Here is a 20091-nt window from a genome sequence, read left to right as displayed (position 1 = left end):
GATGACATTCTCTCGATTTTTTCCCGTTCTGCACATTATTTCCTCCTCATTATTCGGTTTTTGTGTGTGTGCTATTTTGGACAGGCGCGGATCCATGGTCCGATTCTACCGCCCCCCGGCCCCTAGCCTCCCAAACCGGTAAAAAAAAAATAGGATAGTAACGTAAATTTTACCTTAAAATATTAAATAAAAAACGCCCCCCCCCCCCCCCTGACCTGCCAGTGACACAAATGCGGCATCAAAATATTTGTGCTTCTCTGACCGTAATTAAATGCCTAAAACCCCTGAACCCCCCCCCCCCACACCAATTTACGCTCACTACCCTCTACCTGATCGTAAATAATTTAGCCCCACCCCCCCCCCCCCCCCCCCCCCACTTTGATAAACTTTCCGCGGGGCCTGTGTATATACGCATACAACACTGATCTTTATGATGTCTTAAACGTGACATAGCTTCTTCTCACCTTGCAAACGAGAAAGAAAACAAGGTCATTGTGATTCAAATTGATGCGAATATTTGTTTGAATAAGCACTGCTATTCACCCGAATCTTCTTTGTAAAAACAACTTTTACAAATCTCAGCCATGCTTACTGAGTTGAGACGTTCCATTCAATGTGAAATACTCATTAAAGAATACACTTCTCCTAATCTGAAAGTGATCTTACAACACAGTGGCAGATTTGCATGGCTGAGATTTGTAAAGGTCGTTTTTACAAAGAAGATTCTGGTGAAAAGCATTGCTTATTCAAAAAAATCCTTGCACAATTTGAATCACAATGATTATTTGTCGCATGATCCTTTTATTAAATAACCTTGTTTTCTTTTTTGTTTGCAGGGGGAGAAGAAGCTATGTCACGTTCAGAAATCATAAAGATCAGTTGTATTATGCGTATATACATTATGATACCAGTCTACAGAACAAAATGTTGATTATCAGAATGACATTTTGGAATACCTCTTTACAAATACCACATTGTCTTTAGCCCGTATTAGTATTAGTATGAGCCAATATAAAGCTATTATTCTTTATTCAGTTCAGTATAATGCTTTTCCTCAAAAATAGTTTCGCTATTTTGTTAGGGTTGAGACGCTAAGAAATGGTTTCAAATGCACATTACACAAACCCTGAACCATTGCAAAATGATGGTGGTTCTCTCTCTCTCTCTCTCTCTTTATTTTAATCATGCATTATCAACTACATATAAAGCAGCAACCAAAAACTTAGGGTTATCTGAGATAGGTGAAAGTAAGAGTTAAAAAGAAAGTCATGCTAAAACGGCGCTTCACCTCCCCCCCCCCCCTCCCTGAAAAAAATATAATAGATTAGTGGTCCTCCTGTCCAGCATCCCCCTCCCGCTTTAATATTTACCGGCCGGCTGAGTCGGCGCAAATATGTTCCCAAAAAACTGGACCCCCCTAAACAAATATATGTGCATTTATCCAGCCCCCCCCCCCCCCGCTCATTCGCCGATCGCCGGCTGGCTGATTCGCCACTAAATATTTTCTCAAGATTTGCCCCCCCCCCCCCCCCCCCACTTGCCGCCGGCTGGTTCGCCCCTGATTTTGGACCCCCGTAAGTGATGTTTTCCTGGCATTTACTTAAAGGTACTGTGTCCCATTTGCATGCCAAAAATATGAAAAAGTTAAATTCCAACTGCATTTGAAAGATAATACTAATTTAGAACTTCCCTAAAAAAGGTGGGGCTTGAAAATGTCTTCAAGTGGGAAAATAACGACTATTAGTTATTGGGTTTTTACAGACGTGTATCAATCAGATATGATTATTTACGTCTGGGACCGACCTTTAAACGTCACCATCCGAAAGTCAAATCGACTTTAGGGCTATAGAGCCCAAAAGTAATAGTCTTGATTTTCAGACAATTGTATTGAATGGTCATACGTTTTATGCTGCGCAAAGATTCAATCAGTTTAATCTTGGCCATTACAAGAAGTGGGTTATTGATGTAGACAAATGCTCATGTACCCTTTACAACTCTTTTCATATAATTATTACCAAAGAAGAAAAAAAGCCAGTCAGTCACTCAATAGTGTCTGACAGTGAAGTCTAGCAAGTAAACGGGTTTCCTTGCATAATTTGAATATGAGGACACTGCTAACGTTTAAATTTCACAGATAGGACATACATGACATAATCATAATTCCTGCAAAGTTCTACAGCATTTGAGGTTGGCTGCAAAAGGGACATAGTACCTTTAATACATGCCAAGCATCGTCCACGAGCCGCATAGCGGCGAGGCCATTTTTGTTGTTGTTGCTATTTTTTAAAATTGTAAAAAAAAGGGGTGTTTTAACTTTTCACCCGGAGATTTCTCTAAAAAGGGTGTTTTTTCTTTTTTTTCTCTCATCTCTTTGGACTCCTAAGAAATTATTCCGAATTTAGGTGGGTACATTGAGCATTTTTCATGAATAGGGGGGTTTCCAAGGCAGGAAAAGCCCGCGAAAGGGGGGTTCGGAAATGTTGGCAGTCCTCAGATAGGGGGTGCTTTCAAAAAGAGGGAACAAGCATAATGCGTACCCTAAATAACACTGAGTGGGGGGCCGGGGTTTCTGCCCTTTCGCGATCGCCTCCAGCTCCAGCAGACATGGCCCGGCAGCCGCGGTGCACACGTACCGTTACTAAAGGCGCAGTAGGCCTATAACCACTGCTGACGGCGGCACTGCACTGTGAGCTGAATCGGTAATAATAGGCCTACTCATATAGAACGGGAAATCTTGCACGCTAATCTAAGTTCTATTTCATTGGTTTAAGTTATAACAGAAAAGATAATCTTTATTTTATGGAAGTTTAATTCCACTTGGGCGATTTTTAATTTTGCAATCGCCCCCGTGAGCAACCTGACGGGGGCGATTATGTAGCTCACGGGGGCGAATCGCCCACCGCCCCCGTTTATTTTGAGCGCTGAATTGGTCCTAGATATTGGAATTCTCTAAGTGAAGGTATTAAAAATAGTCCATCCCTAAATTTTTTCAAGAAAAATCTAAAAAACATATTTGCTCAAATCTTATAGTAATATACAAGAATAATCTGATAACAGTTGGTTATCATCTTAATTTTCATTTAGGCATTCATCATCTGCTCGATTAATTTAATATTTATTTGGTCTTATGATCTTACCTTCCCGAAATTAACATTATAACTACCTTTTTTTGGGTCAGGATTTGTCCTGCTTCTTCCTTCTTCCCCTTTTCCATCTTATCTGTTTTACTTCTCCTTGTTCGTTTCATGGTTGTCTGTTGTTTTGTAATATTGTCTTGTGTTTTTTAAGTCTTCGTAGGCACAATTTGAAACAATTTTTTTCCGGGGGATCCACAAACTACAAGCACTGCTTTTTAGTGGATCCCCCCATTTCCTCAGAAATTAAGAATTTCTTGTAATAAATTTATTATATGCAAAGTTTATTTGTATAGTTTCCTGAAAAAATGAATTATGTATGAAGAAAAAAAATGTAATATCTTTGTTTACCTTTCTGTTGGAAATATAATAAATATGAATATGAATATAACACTTTACTGATTATCCCCTGTGGTCCTGTGGTAGATCGATGTGCGTTGAAGGTTGATCTAAATCCCCTGGCCATGACATGATATAGGATACTCGAATCCGCAAAGGGGAACCGAAGGGGTGGCGCCATGCACACCCCCCCCCCCTATGAGAAAAATATGAAAAACAAGCATTGAAGGAATGCAAACTCTAAAGGCTTCACTTATTCCAATACCTTGGTGAATCCCTAGATACCTCAGGGAAATTTTAGCTGATCCGTAAGTTAGGCCTAAAAAAAAATCTGTATTGCCCTTTGCGACCGACCCAAAAAATCTTGAAATCTACGGTCGGCTTTTTAAAGGTAAAGACCAGTATTGGAAACGCCCCAATTTCAAAAAATGAAATGGAAGCTCTCATTACCAATCCTGTGAAAGAATATGTTTTGACTAATACATGATGATAAAAAATTTGCCGGGAAACCGCCTACTAATTCATATATTTGGTAAATTTGTTTCTCTCATGGTCTGTGAGAGATATAGGGTAGTCCCATATACATCTTTTTGTGTATAGTGCTTGTAACTTTACGAAGAATGGGCCACATTTCTTATCATTTTGATAATTCCAGAACCTTGTAGATGCTAGATGCTAGATGATCAACCTTTTCTGATCGATTCCACAACGTTTCTTTCACAATGCAATCGCATGACCATAACTGGTCTTTACCTTTAAAAAAGTTTTCAAAGCATTCAAACTGAGAAATATCAGCCCAAAGAGGGAGAAGAAGAAAAAAAAGGGATTTAATTTTTTTTTTTTTTTTAAAGGTTTCCGACCGACCGACCGACCCATGTTTTGGCACCTAAAGAGCAATACAAAATCTTTTTTTTAGGCCTAATGAAACACTACCGAAGGTTAGTTATATCTCAAAACAAGAGGGGGGGGGGGGCGGATTCTCAAAAACCTCAGGGAGTGTTTACTTTACTGTTAACGATTTTTTTTTTTTTTTTAAGTTTGCTCTTGATTTTGGAGGGAAGGTATATGGAAAATAAATAACATGTACAGTTAATAACTTGATCATTCATAGCCATTGTACGAATTTGATGTTGTTTGTGTTTTTCATAACTCAAGAGTGAAGGGTGCACTGGTTGAATGAGGACCGTTGTTGAATACTTTTAGATGTAAGCTCTAATATGTCACATTCTAAAGATATATCGAGACGTTTTGAGAACTGCATTACATAGGACTGCTTGTAAAAGGGAGAGAGCTTGAGATTTAAAATCTCAGGGTGCGTTATGAGGCAAAGATATTCTTCATTTTGAAAGAGAATGGATTTTGAAGAAACTGCATAGGCCTATATACATGTACACCAGCCGGTCTACATGGAAAATGCAGAAGTGTTCTTGCATGATTTTATATAAAGAAACTTACTGATCATTCCATAGCATATGAACAGGCTCATGCATTTGGTCTGGGAGAGGGAGTTCCAATCTCTGATTCCATTAAAAATTTGAGATTTTTATATTTCTATCATTGTAACTCTATTATGAGTAAAGTCCAACCCCCCCCCCCCCCCTAAAAGAAACGCAAAACCTGAAGTGGGTACTTGGGGGGCCGATTATCACCACCTCCGGAACCGTTTTCGTACCACCGAGAATGTCTTTTTTTTTCCTTCTTTTTTTGCATGGATACGCCATTGAATGTTCAAAAGAGTAGCTTATAAGCATTGTATATATGCGTACATTGACCTCCTTCTAATCAGACAACCCATATTTTGGGGTCATTGAAGATATAGGTCGACTAAAAATTTGCGCGCATAACAATGGATTAGCGCGTATCAAGCGCATCGTATTGTTGCCATTCACTTTTTGCATTGTTGATCACTTTTAGTGTGCGCGCACGCCCACTTTCCTTACATATATTATGCACCGTATTATAATGCGTGCAGCGGGCTCAGAGACAAAGTCAGAGCTTGATTTGATTTTGAAGTCTGGACTTATATTTTTGGAAGGAGTTATCTACCAAAGCTTGACTAAAATGTCAATTATCTAGTGTCAAGTTTGTCGCATGCCTCTTCGTAAAAATGAATCCCGTGTCACTTTCAACAAGCGAATCCTTGAAGTCCAAAATTTTGAGGAGAGTCAGGGAGGAAGAGAAGCAGCTATCACCAGAGATGATGGACACCAGCAGTGGCAGTGGACACAGAATGTCCATCAGGGGACAGAGTTCGTTGGGTGATACTCGACAAAAGAAAACTAGAAAGCCACGTCTTAAATCACGTTCCTTGAGATCAAGCTCCAGAACTCAACTGGAAATAGCACAAGAACCGAATTCAAAGACGTTGAAGACTCCCAAGAGGACTCAAGGAAACGGAGGCAGAGCCAGAGGCAGAGGCAGAGGAGCACAGAAATCCCAAATTAGGTAAGAACTAAGATTAAGAATAAGATTAAGAAGTACATGTAGATCTAGATTCTAGACCTAGATCTAGTCTATTCTAAGAAAGATGCCAGCCGAGGTGACTAAGATTCAGGCAATTTTATTATTATCATCGTTATTAATATTATGCAAGTGTGGAAGAACATCAGAGAGAAAATATTGCCTGAAAAGAATGTCTTTTCAAATACCTTCATATTCTGACAAGTTAGGCGCAAATCTAGATTCTAAAGTTAGAACTAGAAGTCTAGGTCTAGTACTGGCCAAAATACAGGTTTAAAAAACGTAAATTTTACCTTTTTAAAACAAAAATTAAAAATGCCCCCCCCCCCCTTGCTAAAAGTAAAAAAGAAAAGAAAAGAGTAGTCTAGCACTCTAGTCTAGGCCTAGGCCAAGCCAGGGGGGGGGGGGCCTAAAAGTGGCATTTGTGTGTGTGTGTGCAAAGGGGAGGGGAATGGATGTTGAGGGAAAAAAGGAGTGTTCCCCCCCCCCTTGCGCCACAAAACCACACAACAAAAATATGCCGCCGTATACCTGAAAAAGATACCCTTTCAATGCTTTTTCTGGATGCGGGTGCATATAGCCAGATCCCCTGGGCCCCAGGAAGGGGAAGGGGGGTTAAAATGAATTGGATGTTCAAAGTTTTATGGTATTGTGATGAAGAAAAATATTTAGCTATGATATTTGGGTCGTCATGTTTCGATATAAAGCTGTCTATAATCTGCAGTGCAGTAGATCTAGATGTAGATCTAGATATATTATTTCTTTCTAACATGCAAAATCTGCACGTTTGCTGTTGCTTTCTTTCAAATAGATCTAATTTTTGAAAAGAGAAGAGAGAACTATGTGAAAAAGTAAACAAATTAGATGGGTGGATTTCTGTATCTGTCCATGACGTACAATCACCAGCATCTGGTTGTTGCATACGTAGGGTTAGGGCCAAACGCCAAACACGACTAAATATTGAAGTGTGCTTCGGCTACAAGGTTTTTAATATCTAACAATTTTAGAGGGAAGTTGTCCAATACTTTTTGTTCAGCTCTGTTATCTTAATGATCTGTTGTAGATGTAGATATAGTGTATTTGGTATTTAGCAGATGGTTTGCAGTTTGCTCTGCTTTTTATTTTGGTCATAGTCTATATCAAGCTTTTAGAATCAGGAATTGGATATTGGTTAAAATTCATGATGGAAAGTGACTTAAGTATTAATTACCTTTGCAAGTTTTGGCTGCAGCAAGCTATGTAATCAAGGAGTTACAAATCTAAAGAACTAAATCAATGTACAGTACTTGTATGTTAGTGTCAATTCAACATTTCTGCATAATTTGTATAGCATTTAGAATTTGGCCCAAGTTTCTTTTTGTGTTGCAGTAAAGGATGAGTAAACAATAATTAACACATGTTTAGAGGTTGGCTCAACCTTTTTTTATATTTTACATTTTAACCAAATATGGCTAAAATAACTTCATGATCAAAATAAATGTACACGTATATGTTCATAAGTTTCAGGCAGTTACAAAAAAACAACAGACTAACAAGTCATTGTTTTGCGCTTTTCCTTCTTCTAGGTCATTCTAGGTCATAAATCCCTTTGTGTACTTTTTTTTTCTTCTTCTCATGTAGGGTAAAGGAACGTGTCTCTTCATGCAAGGAAAAAGTATTGCAGGGTTCCTCTCTTCTGGACTTTTCAGGTGTTTCCAGAGAAGCAAAACCCAGACCTGGCCTCATCAAGAGGCGTCTGCGATCATCAACCTCTCTTGTTTCTGCCCCTCCAGTCAAAGTTAGAAGAGCAGAAGATGATCGTAAGAAAGAAGGGACACCATCAAGGTCACCTTCACCAAGTTCTGCCAATATGAAGAATCCTTGGGTAGTAACTGAGAGTCCAGGCAGCCTCGTGATAGTGGAAACAAAGAAGCCTCCAGCACATCAAAAGAAGATATCGATCTGTGAATCGGCAGAGGCATTTTGTTCTTGCACAGATGGTACAAGTTGTACAGATGATACAACTTATTGTAATGCTGGATCTACTAAATCTGCGAGAAAGAAAAAGTCTAAGGTCTGTCTGACCAGACGAATGGGTGAATGTTGTCCAGAAAAGGAAGAGTTGAGTAGGAAAGGGCAACCAAAATCAAATTTCACCAGAAGAAAGGTCTCCAAACAAAAGAAGAAGACTACAGATGCTGATGTACGTTCAAAACGTCCTACACGTCGGAGCTCCAATGGCAAGGATGGAAAGATAAAACCCATAATAAATCTCCCAGGAACTGATGATCATCAGAACTATTTCCTTCACGATTCTGGGAAATCAGATGCAGTAGGAGTTCTTTCTGCAGTGATAAGCCAGACATCGCAAGGAATTGCCAAAAAAGAACATGGCAGTTGTGTTCGGGAGCTTATCCACAAGAGGATCAATGAGACTTTGGGGACTCAGAATGACTGCAAGAATGATACCACATCTTCCACAAAACCAAATGCTGATGACCTAACATCAGCAGGCATATCTGTGACAACAAAGCATCAACCAACAAGAAATGCCACTCAAAAACCACCACCTTCTGATATGGAATCAACCACTGATTGTACGACAGTGACAAAGATGGCAGCTGCGGAGGCGGCGAAAGCAGTAGGTGGGATATCGCTGATGCCTCTCTACAAATCAAGAAGCCCAGATTTTTTGCCAACAGTTTCGTCACCATGCACACCAACAATGACAGTTATGAAGGCATCGTCAGACCCGATTGTGTCATCTACAGTGTCGTCTGGATATGACTTGAAAGGTAGTACGATGAAACTGCCAAATAGTCCTGAGGCACCTCAATCGACTTCTGGCACTTCTGGAACATCGGACACAAGTGGCCTGAAAGCAGTGGCACAATGTAAATGTGTTGCCAGTGTATCAACAGTTCCGACGCCTTCCTTGATTGAAGTTGGAAATGTTGCGGCTGCAAGACATCCAATCTTCCTTCCTCCAGAGTCGTTTCAATTCCAGCCTGTTTCATATCCTGGAATGACTGGTGGTTATAATCTACTTGATATCAGCTCAGCTGTAACTCTCCCACAGTCATCTGAACCAAAGAAGAAGCGCAAGACTAAAAAAAAGTCTGTCGAAAAGGAAGCCCAGTCATCGGGTTCAAGCGATAATCCCTCATCATTGGCAACGGTCTCTGCAGCTTCATATCCACCAGACCCCGACGCTAAGCACCCTGATTTCAAGGATCCCTCACTGGATGAGAAGGGAGAAAAAATCAAACGACCGATGAATGCATTCATGATCTGGTCACGTCAGCAGCGTGCGGTACTGGCTCGTCAGAGGCCCAAGATGACAAATGCCGACATCAGCGTCAAGCTGGGTGTCATGTGGAATGATCTCGACTACGACGTTAAGCAGAACTACTTTGATGAGGCAATCCAACTCAAATTTCAACACCGAAAAGACCATCCTGGTGATTATAATCACATTCATCACTTTTTAAATTTACATCGTTGTACATATTTATTTAGAAAATTTTGAGAGTATCTTTAAACTTTGGGAGCATTGACATGCATGTCTGTTGATCATTCAGATAGAATGTAGTGCAGTGCTGAAATATTCTTGTATCAAGTGTCAGAACTTTGTCCAAAAAAAAAGCATGATGCATTGGGGATAGGTATACATATCTTCTATCAAAAATGCAGAAAAAGTTATTCAGTGATTTTATGTTTTAATCTTGTTATACAAAAAGCATTTTTTTAAATTTATCTGAGACAATGACACCCACCTTTCCTCATCTTTTATAATACAACTGATTAATGTGAATACTAAAACAGTAATTGCTGCCAGGGTGTCTTAAAATTGATACAATAACTTTCATGTAAATGTAATGTTTGTTTTAGAAAGTAAATAGAAGTCTTGATTTTATTTACTTGTAGATTGGGTATACCAGCCGCGACCTCACAAACGTCCAAGTCGTCGTCGCAAGCATCAACCTGTCCCATTCTATGAAGCAGGGGGGCAGCAGATGCCTTGCAGTCAGATGCTACTGATCATGCCCGATGGACGGCAGGTTCTATGCCCAGCGATACATGTGCAGAACAGCGAAAGGCCTGAATCCTGTAAGTTTGATTGGCTTCTGAGGACACTCTCATAAAAAGAAAACAGTTGTGATTAAAGATAAGATTAAGTTCTGGTCGAGTAAATACTACTGAGGAAGAATTAATTATTCCACTAAAACAATAAAATATGTAAATTAAACAAATAACAGTTAAATGTAAATCCTGAATAAAGTAACTAATTTTGTCCAGTTGAATCTGAAAAAAATTTGATATAAAAATGCTAAGTATGAATAAAAGATTTATTTTTCAATACTTGTAAGATCGACCTGAAAATTTTCCATATTTTCTGAACCACAGTGATGGCTAACGTTATGATGCCAGGACCACGAGAAAACATCAAAGATGCAAAAACACCAACTCAATCAAAGGTTCTAGTGCCTAAAGCTGGTAAGCCTCCAAACTTATGTTAGCTTTGTTAATTTCCAAATATCAAAATATGTATGTTTGCTGCATCAGGATGAAGAGAAAGTGTTATTTTCTGAAGATTATATGTGCAACCCACTAACTTAAGAATATAAACAGATGCACCATTATTCTCAAGAGCCTTTGATCAAAAGCAGTCTTTGCATGAAAAAACAAAATAACATGCATGGGCCATTTTGCAAACCGAGGAAACCCGAAACTTGTGTAAAAAGTCTCGTGTTGGTATAATGGAAATAAAAAGTCTCTACCAAACAGGGGTCATTCTGAGCACTATTTTATCGCTAAAATATTTCTATTTTTCTTTTAAAGTAACAGCTATTCTGAGACCATATTTTTATCTTAGATTTTATCTTTCATTTTATCTCAATCTTTTACTCCTCGCATGGCCATTTTTAGTTATGCCAATGCCCATCTTATTTTACGGGAAAGATGAAATAAATGTTAAAATAGGGTAGGTGTTTATATTTTACCTCTCGAATGAACAGTAGCTGCAATACTTCTTTTAAAGTATGCTGCTTGTTGTGTGATCAAAATAAAGAAAAAATACTTGGTACAGACTACATTTCTCAAGCAACATATTCGTAGGGTTATCATGTTTAATTTCAAGATCTTTGCTTACTAGTCATACTTGAAATGATGCTTGCAATGGTGTTCAAAATCTTCTGAAACTATCTGTCATTTTTCAAAGAAATCATAGCAAAAGTGTGTTTGCACTTTGAGGCACACGCAGTATAAATTGTAAAAAAAATACGCATTCACTCTCTGTTGCCCAAGAGTGAGTCCAGAGCTCTAGGCTGTGATTCTATTGGCTTAACACAAAGAGAGGGAAATCTAGCAGCATTTCTTATTGTTTGTCTCATTAGAAATGGGTGTGTCTTATCAGGAGAATATCTCGCTGAAATGATTCACAGAAAACCGATTTTAAAGAGATTTAAAGGGTATTTTATCTCACCAAGATATAATGTATCTCAGAATACTGCCCCAGGAGATTAAGCAAAGGTCATCCTAATAGTTTAGTATTTCAAATGCACCCTTCTGCCAGACATGCACATGTACTGTCAAGTGGGCTCAAGCTCACTATAAGGACCACTGTTCATAAGGACTGCTATCCATAATGCAAGAATAAATGAATAGCGGTCTTGTATAAATAGCTGGCCTTATAAATGGCGAGTAGACCCTGTCCAGTGAGTTCTGAAATCATTTCAACACATTTCCTTTAATACTCAGTGACGATTACAACTGATAGCCATGTCACGCCCAAGCCAACAGCAGAAGTCAAAGATGTGAAGAGGAGTGCAAATGAGCAGGCACAGTCTAATAAGGTAAGTCCTGTTGGAGTATGCTTATTTGTGCGAATCTCTGAAGAAAAATTTGAATCCATCATATTATATCTATGATTTTGGTTTGCAGTCATACTTGTCTTTATCCTTGTCTGCATGGTGTGCCTATGATATATTTTATTTTTACACACAAATTGTGAAATAATGCTAATTAAACATACCACCTGAGATTTTGAGTGATGTGTAATAGCCATGCAATTAAACCGGATTAATGAAAGCCATTGTTTTAGGGTCAAGCTAGCTATGCATAAGGACCACTATCCATAACGTGTGTCAAAATAAATAGCAATCCCCCATGAATAGCGGCCCTTATAAATAGCGAGCAAACCATAGACAATTTACCTGGCTATTCATAAGGACCGCCATACATAAGGACCACTATTCATAACGTAAGACTAAATGAAAAGCGGTCTTTTATAAATAGCGGTCCTTATAAATAACAAGCAGACCTCGTTTTAATGATATATATCTACTTTCTCTTGATTTCAGACGTTGGTGATTATACCTGACAAACAACAAGTCGCATGCCAAGCAAAACATCAGCAAAGCATCCAAGGAACTACAACTAGTAAGTTTGAAAGACTTGCAAAGTATTTGTGTGAAAAAGCAGACATTTCCCTTTTCTTTACGAATTTGCAACAAAAAAATAGAGAACTGAAGGGCAAATTAAGTGTTTGGGGCTGGTGTGATCACCATGCCATTGTTTAGTACAAGATTGTTTGGAACCAGCAACCTTAGCAGCTTGGCCAGTATGATGGCACACTTAGGTACTCTATGCTAAAAAAAATTTTTAAATTGACATATTGATAGCAGATAAATGTACAATACAGTGTATTCTGATTACTCTGTGAAATGGTGCATTATCCGATGAAATGAGAGTTAGCACTCTCCCATTCTCCTTCACAGAGACAGCTGATAGTACAAGCAACATAACTTCGGGACTCCGACTACCGGTAGGTGTCAAAGATGTGAGAAATACTTACCAGAGCAGCGATCAACCCAAGTCTCAGGTGGGTTTTGGTTATTGATGATTATGTTGTACATATATCTACTCAGTAACAGTTATCTACATCCACTATAATGAAGGCTATGTATAGCAGTGAGTCCATACTTTTTTGAAGTACCAGTAATATTTTTCTTCATCCGACAATATGATTGCTGTTTCATCATTTTCAAAAAACAAATTGTTTGTAGAGGAATATTTTATTTCAAGACTACCATTTACCTTTTCTTCAATGCTACACTGCCATTGAATCAGAACTGTATTCATGACAGCCAACACTTGTCATTTAAGACTTTACATATGTAAATACTTCAAAAACAGGATTTATGAAGTATCGTTTCCTTTACAACTATGTAGTCAGTTGCTGATAGCTAGCCTGTTATAACACATTGCTTGTTTTTTTTACAAATTTCTGATTTCCAGTTGCTACTTGTCCTGCCTGATGGGAAGCAGATCTTGTGTCCAGAGATGCCAAAAGCCTCAGCAGATGTCCAAGATATGAAAAAGATTGTCAATCAGCCGATAGTGACATCTGAGCAGTGTGGAAAATGTGGGGACAACAAAAGCATCATGGCACCGAAGTCGCAACCTGGTCTCCCTAATGCAATCAATATGGGCCCTGTGATACATGTTATCAAGGAAACAACAAAGTCGAACAACAAGACGGCAGCGCCTCCTGTCAACACCCCACAAGTGCCTGTGAGTACCGGTGGTAATTCAGGGCCGCAAAACACTGCACATGTCGAGAAGAAAATTGTCGTGTCCGTACAGATGGCAGCTGTCAAAAATAAGTCAGAGATGTCACAGAGCGTTAAAGCTCCGAAAGTCCAGTCTGATACTCCTGAAGTGATGGAGATAATTGCCATCTCCAAGCCCGAGGCAGTGCCTGTTCCTGTTGCCATTGCTACTATGTCAAAGGCCCAATCGTCGCACCAACAAGGAAATAATTGGTCCATTGCCAAATCATCTGACCTAGTAGAGCTTCAGTTGTCCAACCCGAATCAACAAAGTTCTTTTCAGCCTATTCAGCATGTTGGCAGTTCCCCAAGAATACACGCCGATGTCAAACTGGTTCCAGTTGGCCTTCAACAGCCAGTCAACAATCAAATGCCTGCTCAGCAAGTCAGCCATTCCTTCAAGGAGTCAGGATCACACCCTGATGTTACATTGATTCAACTTGGCCTTCAGGAGCCTGTCAATCAAATGCACATTCAGCAGGTTAGCAATTCCTTGAAGGAAACTACACATTCCTCAAGACCCCACCGTGATGTAACATTGATTCCACTGAACCCTCAGCAGCCTGCCGCAGGTTTACGATCAATCTGCAAGGACACTGGTGTCCAGACATTACAGGACTGGAGCTCCCGCTCAAGCAATGTTCCAACTAACCAGACACTGCCATCCCGATTTTCAAGTTCTGTACTGAAGAGCCAGCCGATTGACATGGTATGGAATACAAACACAAGGGTTCTTCAGGCCGCTAACATCTCTGACAAGGGCACGTCTACTTCGTCTCTGAACTATCCCTTTTACTTCACGCCCATCCAGCAAGTTCAGGGTGTCCACAATGCGTCTACTGCTTCACCGATGTGTCCACAACCTGTGCCTGCAACGGTAGAGAGTTGCATGGTGCCTCTGTCGACTGCAACCCTGACAGATAGCGTCCCTAGCAATGTCACCATGCCTGCCTCACAGTTTGCCGACAATCTACCCCTTTGTGAGATCAGTGAGCCGGATCGCCTGCTGGAGAGTCTGGCCATGAGTGGTGTGGAACTCAGTGAAGATGAGGCTGAAGAGACTGAAAACTTGTTTCAACGAGTAATGAACATGGTTTCAGATTAATATCATAAGGTCATGATATAGATTTCATCAATTGATACCAGTGTACAAATGTACCTGTGGCTGCCAACCACACCTATTTTTTAGGGATAATACCCTAGCTTGAGTATGGCTGCCATTAGGCCTAAACAAAAAAGATGTTGTATTGCCCTATAGGTGCCAGAATCTGGATCGGCCGGCCGGATTTCTTTTTTTTTTTCTCACCCCCCCCCCCCCCCAAAAAAAAAAAACGACCATAAATTTATGGGTCGGTCGCAAAGGGCAATACAAAATCCTTTTTTTTTGTGTACAAAACATTCTTACTGCTCCATTGTTTTTGTTGATGGATATTCAATTCATTTCTATCTTTTTTTAAAACGCCTGATGGTGCTCTAGCATATCAAGGAATTAATTCCCAACAGGTACCCAATTTACCTCATCTGAGTGGAGTTTGACAAATGTTGATCAATATCAATTGCAGTATTAGACAACTGAATGTCAAGGTAGAGGTGTTGTTTTCTGGTGGATGTTGTCCTGATACAGAATCAGTATTGTAATAGGAAGGTAAAGATGTTTATGTCTTAAATATTACCTTGACGAGTTGAAATTGTATTATATTAGATAAGAAAAACTGCATATTTGTATTGTTTGCCTTTTCAGTTATTCAAAAAATTATTTTACCCCCTTGTAAATTTGATGTTGGTGTTTTTTGTATTAAACTCAAGATTGAAAGGTGGACTGGTTGAATTGGAGCCTTTGTCAAATACTTTTTTTGCATACTTGAATTTTTGTTAAACTTTGTTAAGGTATGAATAGTATAGTTGTTAATTGTATCTTTTGTTCGTAAATTAATACATAACCACAAAGTGAAAACACTCCATCCAGTCTTTGGAAATGGTCAATACTGGTTTACCTTCATCTGTAAATATCTTTTAGCACTTAAAATTTTACAATACATGTATGTACTTTGATCAAAATATTGTAAATAATAACAAAGCTATATGATTGCTCTATAATTTTGTGATATTTATTGCACACTAATTTGATAAGAAAATACACACATATTTTAATACAAGGAAGTACATATGCATACAATTGATTAATTTCTTGATGTTTACATGTTTACACATGTATTTCAAATGTGTTATGTTTGTGTTCAATAAAATTGTCACTTACGACAAATTGATAGTTGAACTGGCATTGGATACTTTGAGACTTGCTTGGAGTTGCTTGATATAATTTAAGCTTTTTTTCTTATGCAAAACTGTCAACTCTTTAAAGGCACTTGATTTTAGTCATTTCAACAAAAATGTTGCAAATTAAAATGATAGAGAAGTAAATCGGTAGAGTTTTGGGGTTTAAAATCTTGAATTACAAACTTAATAAAAGTTAAAGTGCTCAGGGTCAACCATATCTCTACCAGCTATAGATGCATACAACAAGGCAAAGTTTCAGTAAATTCTAAAATTTATGTAGGCTCTCGACTTTCATTTATATATTCCAGTCACAAGCATCTTGGGAACAACCATCCAAAATGCTTGGAGTGATTTAATAATTTAACCTGATTGATAAGAAAGTTATTGGTAAACTATTTCTATAATATAATAAATCTACTATTTTTTTTCTTCAATTGCATGGGGTGTTTTCAGGAAGAAAGGTCTGTTTGATATTTACCTTTAATCAAACCAGTTGTAATGATACCAATTGGCAGTATATCCATATGCTCTGGCAGACTTCATTTCATAATAATTCTAAGCGACCTAAGAAGGCAACACTGTAGATTTTTACTAAACACAATATTTTCTCTAGGTTTTATTTTGTCAACGATATACAGGGCTGGAGTTACCATTAGCTTTTTGTGTTGGGTTTATGGTAAGGGTTAGGGGTAAAGTGTATGGTCCTGAGTTGAAGCCTTGATGCAAAGTAAACCATCTGAAAACTGTGTGAGTGCATGCCATCTACTTCAACCCCATGCTCTGCTTCTCATGATGATGATGATGATTACTAATATGGTGCCTGATTCCATTGTTGCTGGGCACTAATAGTAATGCACCAATGCAGATATCTAGATGCAATAAATGAATGTTCAATATGGCCTCCCTGATCTTTCTTTGACATGAGCCCGCTTGCGTTTGATGATCATCCGACATCGAGAAGGAAAATGTCATTACAGACGGGGCATTCATACTGCCAGCGTAGAGACTTGATGCCTCGATTCTGCATGCTTTGTGGAACAGCAAGTACAATGCAAACACACAAAACTCCAGATACCCTAACTGAATGTTCAGTGGGGTTTCTCTTTAAGGTGAGCCCGCTTGTGTTTGATGATCTCAGACGACGTGAAGGGGAACGTCTCCTTGCAGACGGGGCATTCGTACTGTCTGCGTAGAGACTCCGTGCCTTGATTCTGCATACTTCATAATTGAACAGTACAATGCACATGCAAATATTGAGATACCCTAACTGAATGTTCAGTCAGGTTTCCCGGGTTTCTCCTTAAGGTGAGCCCTCTTGTGTTTGATGATCTTAGACGTGAAGGAGAATGTCTCGTGACAGTCGGGGCATTCATACTGCCTGCGAAGGGACTCGGGGGGGCCTCGATTCTGCATGCTTTGTGGAACAGTACAATGCACACACAAAACTCCAGACACCCTAACTAAATGTTCAGTCAGGTTTCCCAGGTTTCTCCTTAAGGTGAGCCCTCTTGTGTTTGATGATCTCGGACGATGTGAAGGAGAACGTCTCATGACAGACGGGGCATTCATACTGCCTGCGTAGGGACTCCATACCCAGCTTCTGTGTAGGAGCGCCCAAGTCGACTGACTTGGTGGAATCTGGCAAGTACAAATATATAAATGGGATAGAGAGGAAATGATGGCTACAACTAAGGTAATCAATGTAATCAATACTTGAATAATTTTTTTTTTAAATACAAAAGCAGCAAACAACTAGCCAGTTCTTACATAAATTCAGGTCAGTGAAACCTTGAGCAAAAACTGATTAAAAATATATATTTTTTTTAAATTGAAGGTGCGATCAATCAAACACAAATCGGCAACTCTGTGACGTATCTCGAAAAGTTTCCTCTCATTTGCCTTGTACTTTAAAAACTACCAAAAATTTATATTTTCCCTAAAATAAATTTTAATCATATATGTATCCTAAATATAATTATTGCAAATATGTTTTTATACAATCCCTGTATGAATAAATCTATTCCATCAGCACTCGCTAAGAAAATGTAACTTTATAACATTTTCCGTACAGAGCAAACTGGAGAGGAGCTTGCAAGATTTGTCAGTGTTGCCAATTTATGTTTCACTGATGACACCTTCAAAAATTATTGACTTTCCTGATTTCAATCAGATATTACTTAAACTTCGACCAATTCGTTTCTCTCATTTCTCTGCTTCTATTAAAATCAAATTAATATCAGAGTGGACTTCCCCTTTAAATGTAAACTGTTTTCATTTCTCCAACATATTTTGTTCACATAATTTTAATACCCCATCATGTGTAAAAGGAGACCAGGGGGTGTTTCACAAAGATCTTAAGTTGAACTTCTCTTTAAGTTGGACTGAACAACTATGGAAAGCGGTTAGCATCTATGAAAATATGTTATAACTAGATGGAATTTTGACTGCGCGCAGTCGAAAATGATGCCTCCGCAATAGAGCAATTTAAACAAGTTTGGAGTTTAAATCTCCAGTGGTTCTTGAGATATCATGATAACAATCTCAATGTATGGAATTTCATAAGTTGACCTCTGTGACCCTTGACCTTTGACCTACGTGCTCCAAAATCTAATCAGATTGTCTTCCTATGGTGATACACACTATCATTAAGTTTGAAGTTTAAATCTCTAGTGGTTCTTGAGATATTATGATAACAATCTCAATGTATGGAATTTCATAAGTTGACCTCTGTGACCCTTGACCTTTGACCTACATGCTCCAAAATCTAATCAGATTGTTTTCCTATAGTGATACACACTATCACTAAGTTTGAAGTTTAAATCTCCAGTGGTTCTTGAGATATCATGATAACAATCTCAATGTATGGAATTTCATAAGTTGACCTCTGTGACCCTTGACCTTTGACATACGTGCTTCAAAATCTAATCAGATTGTTTTCCTATAGTGATACACACTATCACTAAGTTTGAAGTTTAAATCTCCAGTGGTTCTTGAGATATCATGATAACAATCTCAATGTATGGAATTTCATAAGTTGACCTCTGTGACCCTTGACCTTTGACATACGTGCTCCAAAATCTAATCAGATCGTCTTCCTATGGTGATACATACTATCCTTAAGTTTGAAGTTTAAATCTCAAATGGTTCTTGAGATATCGCGCTAACAAACTCAATACAAGGAATTTCATAAGTTGACCTCTGTGACCTGTGACCTTTGACCTACGTACTCCAAAATCTAATCAGATCGTCTTCCTATGGTGATAAATACTATTCCTGAGTTTTAAGTTTAAATCCTAAATGGTTCTTGAGATATTGTGATAACGGTCAAACGGGACGGACGGACGGACGTACGGACGGACGGACGGACGTACGGACGGACGTACGGACGTACGGACGGACGTACGGACGGACAACCCGAAAACATGATGCCTCCGGCACCACCTTCGGTGGCGGAGGCATAAAAATTATTATAAAAGACATAAAATGTTGATTCAAATCATTCATATCTTCTATTATCAAAGAGATTTCATGTTCTTGATGTGGAATTTATAAAAGGTCTAAAATACTTAAAATTTTGCTTTTGAATATATTTTATTTTGAGGCTACAAATGGCTCTCCATCAATTCTAAGTCAAACTTATAGTTAAGTTTGATTTAGGATCTTTGTGAAACACCCCCCTGATGCTGAATTTTTGCCTTATCATACCTTCATCAATACCGGCAGAGCATTCAGCTTCATGCTGAAGCCTCTCCATGAGAGTCACAACTAGACCTCGTTCACATGTAGGGCACGTCCAGTGTTTCCTCAGAACCGATGTATAGCTAGAATCCAGGTTTCCTGCATCTTCTATCAAGCTGAGGTATAAAGAAAATAGAATTGTGAAATTATTATTCACTGATGTCAGTATGGAAGCCACAATGTATTTAAATATATATATTCAAGGCTGAATCTAATTTTATCTTGACCAACTTTTATTACTTGTTTTGAATTCTTGTGCCAATTGACAGAAACGTGAGGCAAGGCTATTAACTGGAGAGGGTTTGGGGAGAGTTGTATTGTGTTACATGAATAGTTGCTTGTATATTGTTCTATTTTTAAAAGGATTGATTAAAAAAGATAAGTACATGCATTTTTACATCACAAGGAAGAATTTACTGCAACAAAAATTAAAAGATCAATTATTTCTTTCTTTCTCAAGAAACATTGCTGCCCTCTTCCTCCTGATTCTCTCCCCAAGAGATTTTATTTTCAATTAAATTTATTTATTTTCAATTCTAAACAATATGAGC

General features: G+C 38.6%; 2 protein-coding genes across 2 annotated transcripts; one reads left to right on the top strand and one right to left on the bottom strand.

Moving 5' to 3' along the window:
• Positions 1 to 5451: 5451 nt before the first annotated feature.
• On the top strand, positions 5452 to 14823 carry LOC100891638. Its single transcript, XM_011665328.2, has 8 exons — positions 5452 to 5918; positions 7554 to 9373; positions 9840 to 10022; positions 10320 to 10409; positions 11673 to 11767; positions 12275 to 12353; positions 12692 to 12795; positions 13212 to 14823. Exons 1-8 carry the CDS (start codon positions 5581 to 5583, stop codon positions 14628 to 14630), a joined length of 4128 nt encoding a protein of 1375 aa, XP_011663630.2. The 5' UTR covers positions 5452 to 5580; the 3' UTR covers positions 14631 to 14823.
• A 788-nt stretch (positions 14824 to 15611) lies between these two features.
• LOC115924078 (zinc finger protein 37-like) lies at positions 15612 to 19649 on the bottom strand. The gene is made up of 2 exons (XM_030985785.1): positions 19508 to 19649; positions 15612 to 17440 (listed from the first exon to the last, which is right to left on the bottom strand). The coding sequence occupies exons 1-2, from the start codon at positions 19538 to 19540 to the stop codon at positions 17078 to 17080; spliced, it is 396 nt and encodes a 131-aa protein (XP_030841645.1). The 5' UTR covers positions 19541 to 19649; the 3' UTR covers positions 15612 to 17077.
• Between the last annotated feature and the right edge of the window lie 442 nt (positions 19650 to 20091).

Source organism: Strongylocentrotus purpuratus, unplaced genomic scaffold (assembly GCF_000002235.5).
Source record: "Strongylocentrotus purpuratus isolate Spur 01 unplaced genomic scaffold, Spur_5.0 spur5_scaffold_15, whole genome shotgun sequence".
NCBI classification, from domain to species: domain Eukaryota; kingdom Metazoa; phylum Echinodermata; class Echinoidea; order Camarodonta; family Strongylocentrotidae; genus Strongylocentrotus; species Strongylocentrotus purpuratus.
The sequence above is the reverse complement of the archived record's forward strand: the minus strand, read 5'-3'. Positions and strand labels throughout refer to the sequence as shown.

Coding starts and splice junctions, on each gene's coding strand:
- LOC100891638 (XM_011665328.2), top strand. CDS start 5,581: ATGAATCCCGTGTCACTTTCAACAAGCGAATCCTTGAAGTCCAAAATT. Junction 5,919..7,553: donor GCACAGAAATCCCAAATTAG/GTAAGAACTAAG, acceptor CTTCTCATGTAG/GGTAAAGGAACGTGTCTCTT. Junction 10,410..11,672: donor GGTTCTAGTGCCTAAAGCTG/GTAAGCCTCCAA, acceptor TTTAATACTCAG/TGACGATTACAACTGATAGC.
- LOC115924078 (XM_030985785.1), bottom strand. CDS start 19,540: ATGAAGCTGAATGCTCTGCCGGTATTGATGAAG. Junction 17,441..19,507: donor CTCTGCCGGTATTGATGAAG/GTATGATAAGGC, acceptor TGTACTTGCCAG/ATTCCACCAAGTCAGTCGAC.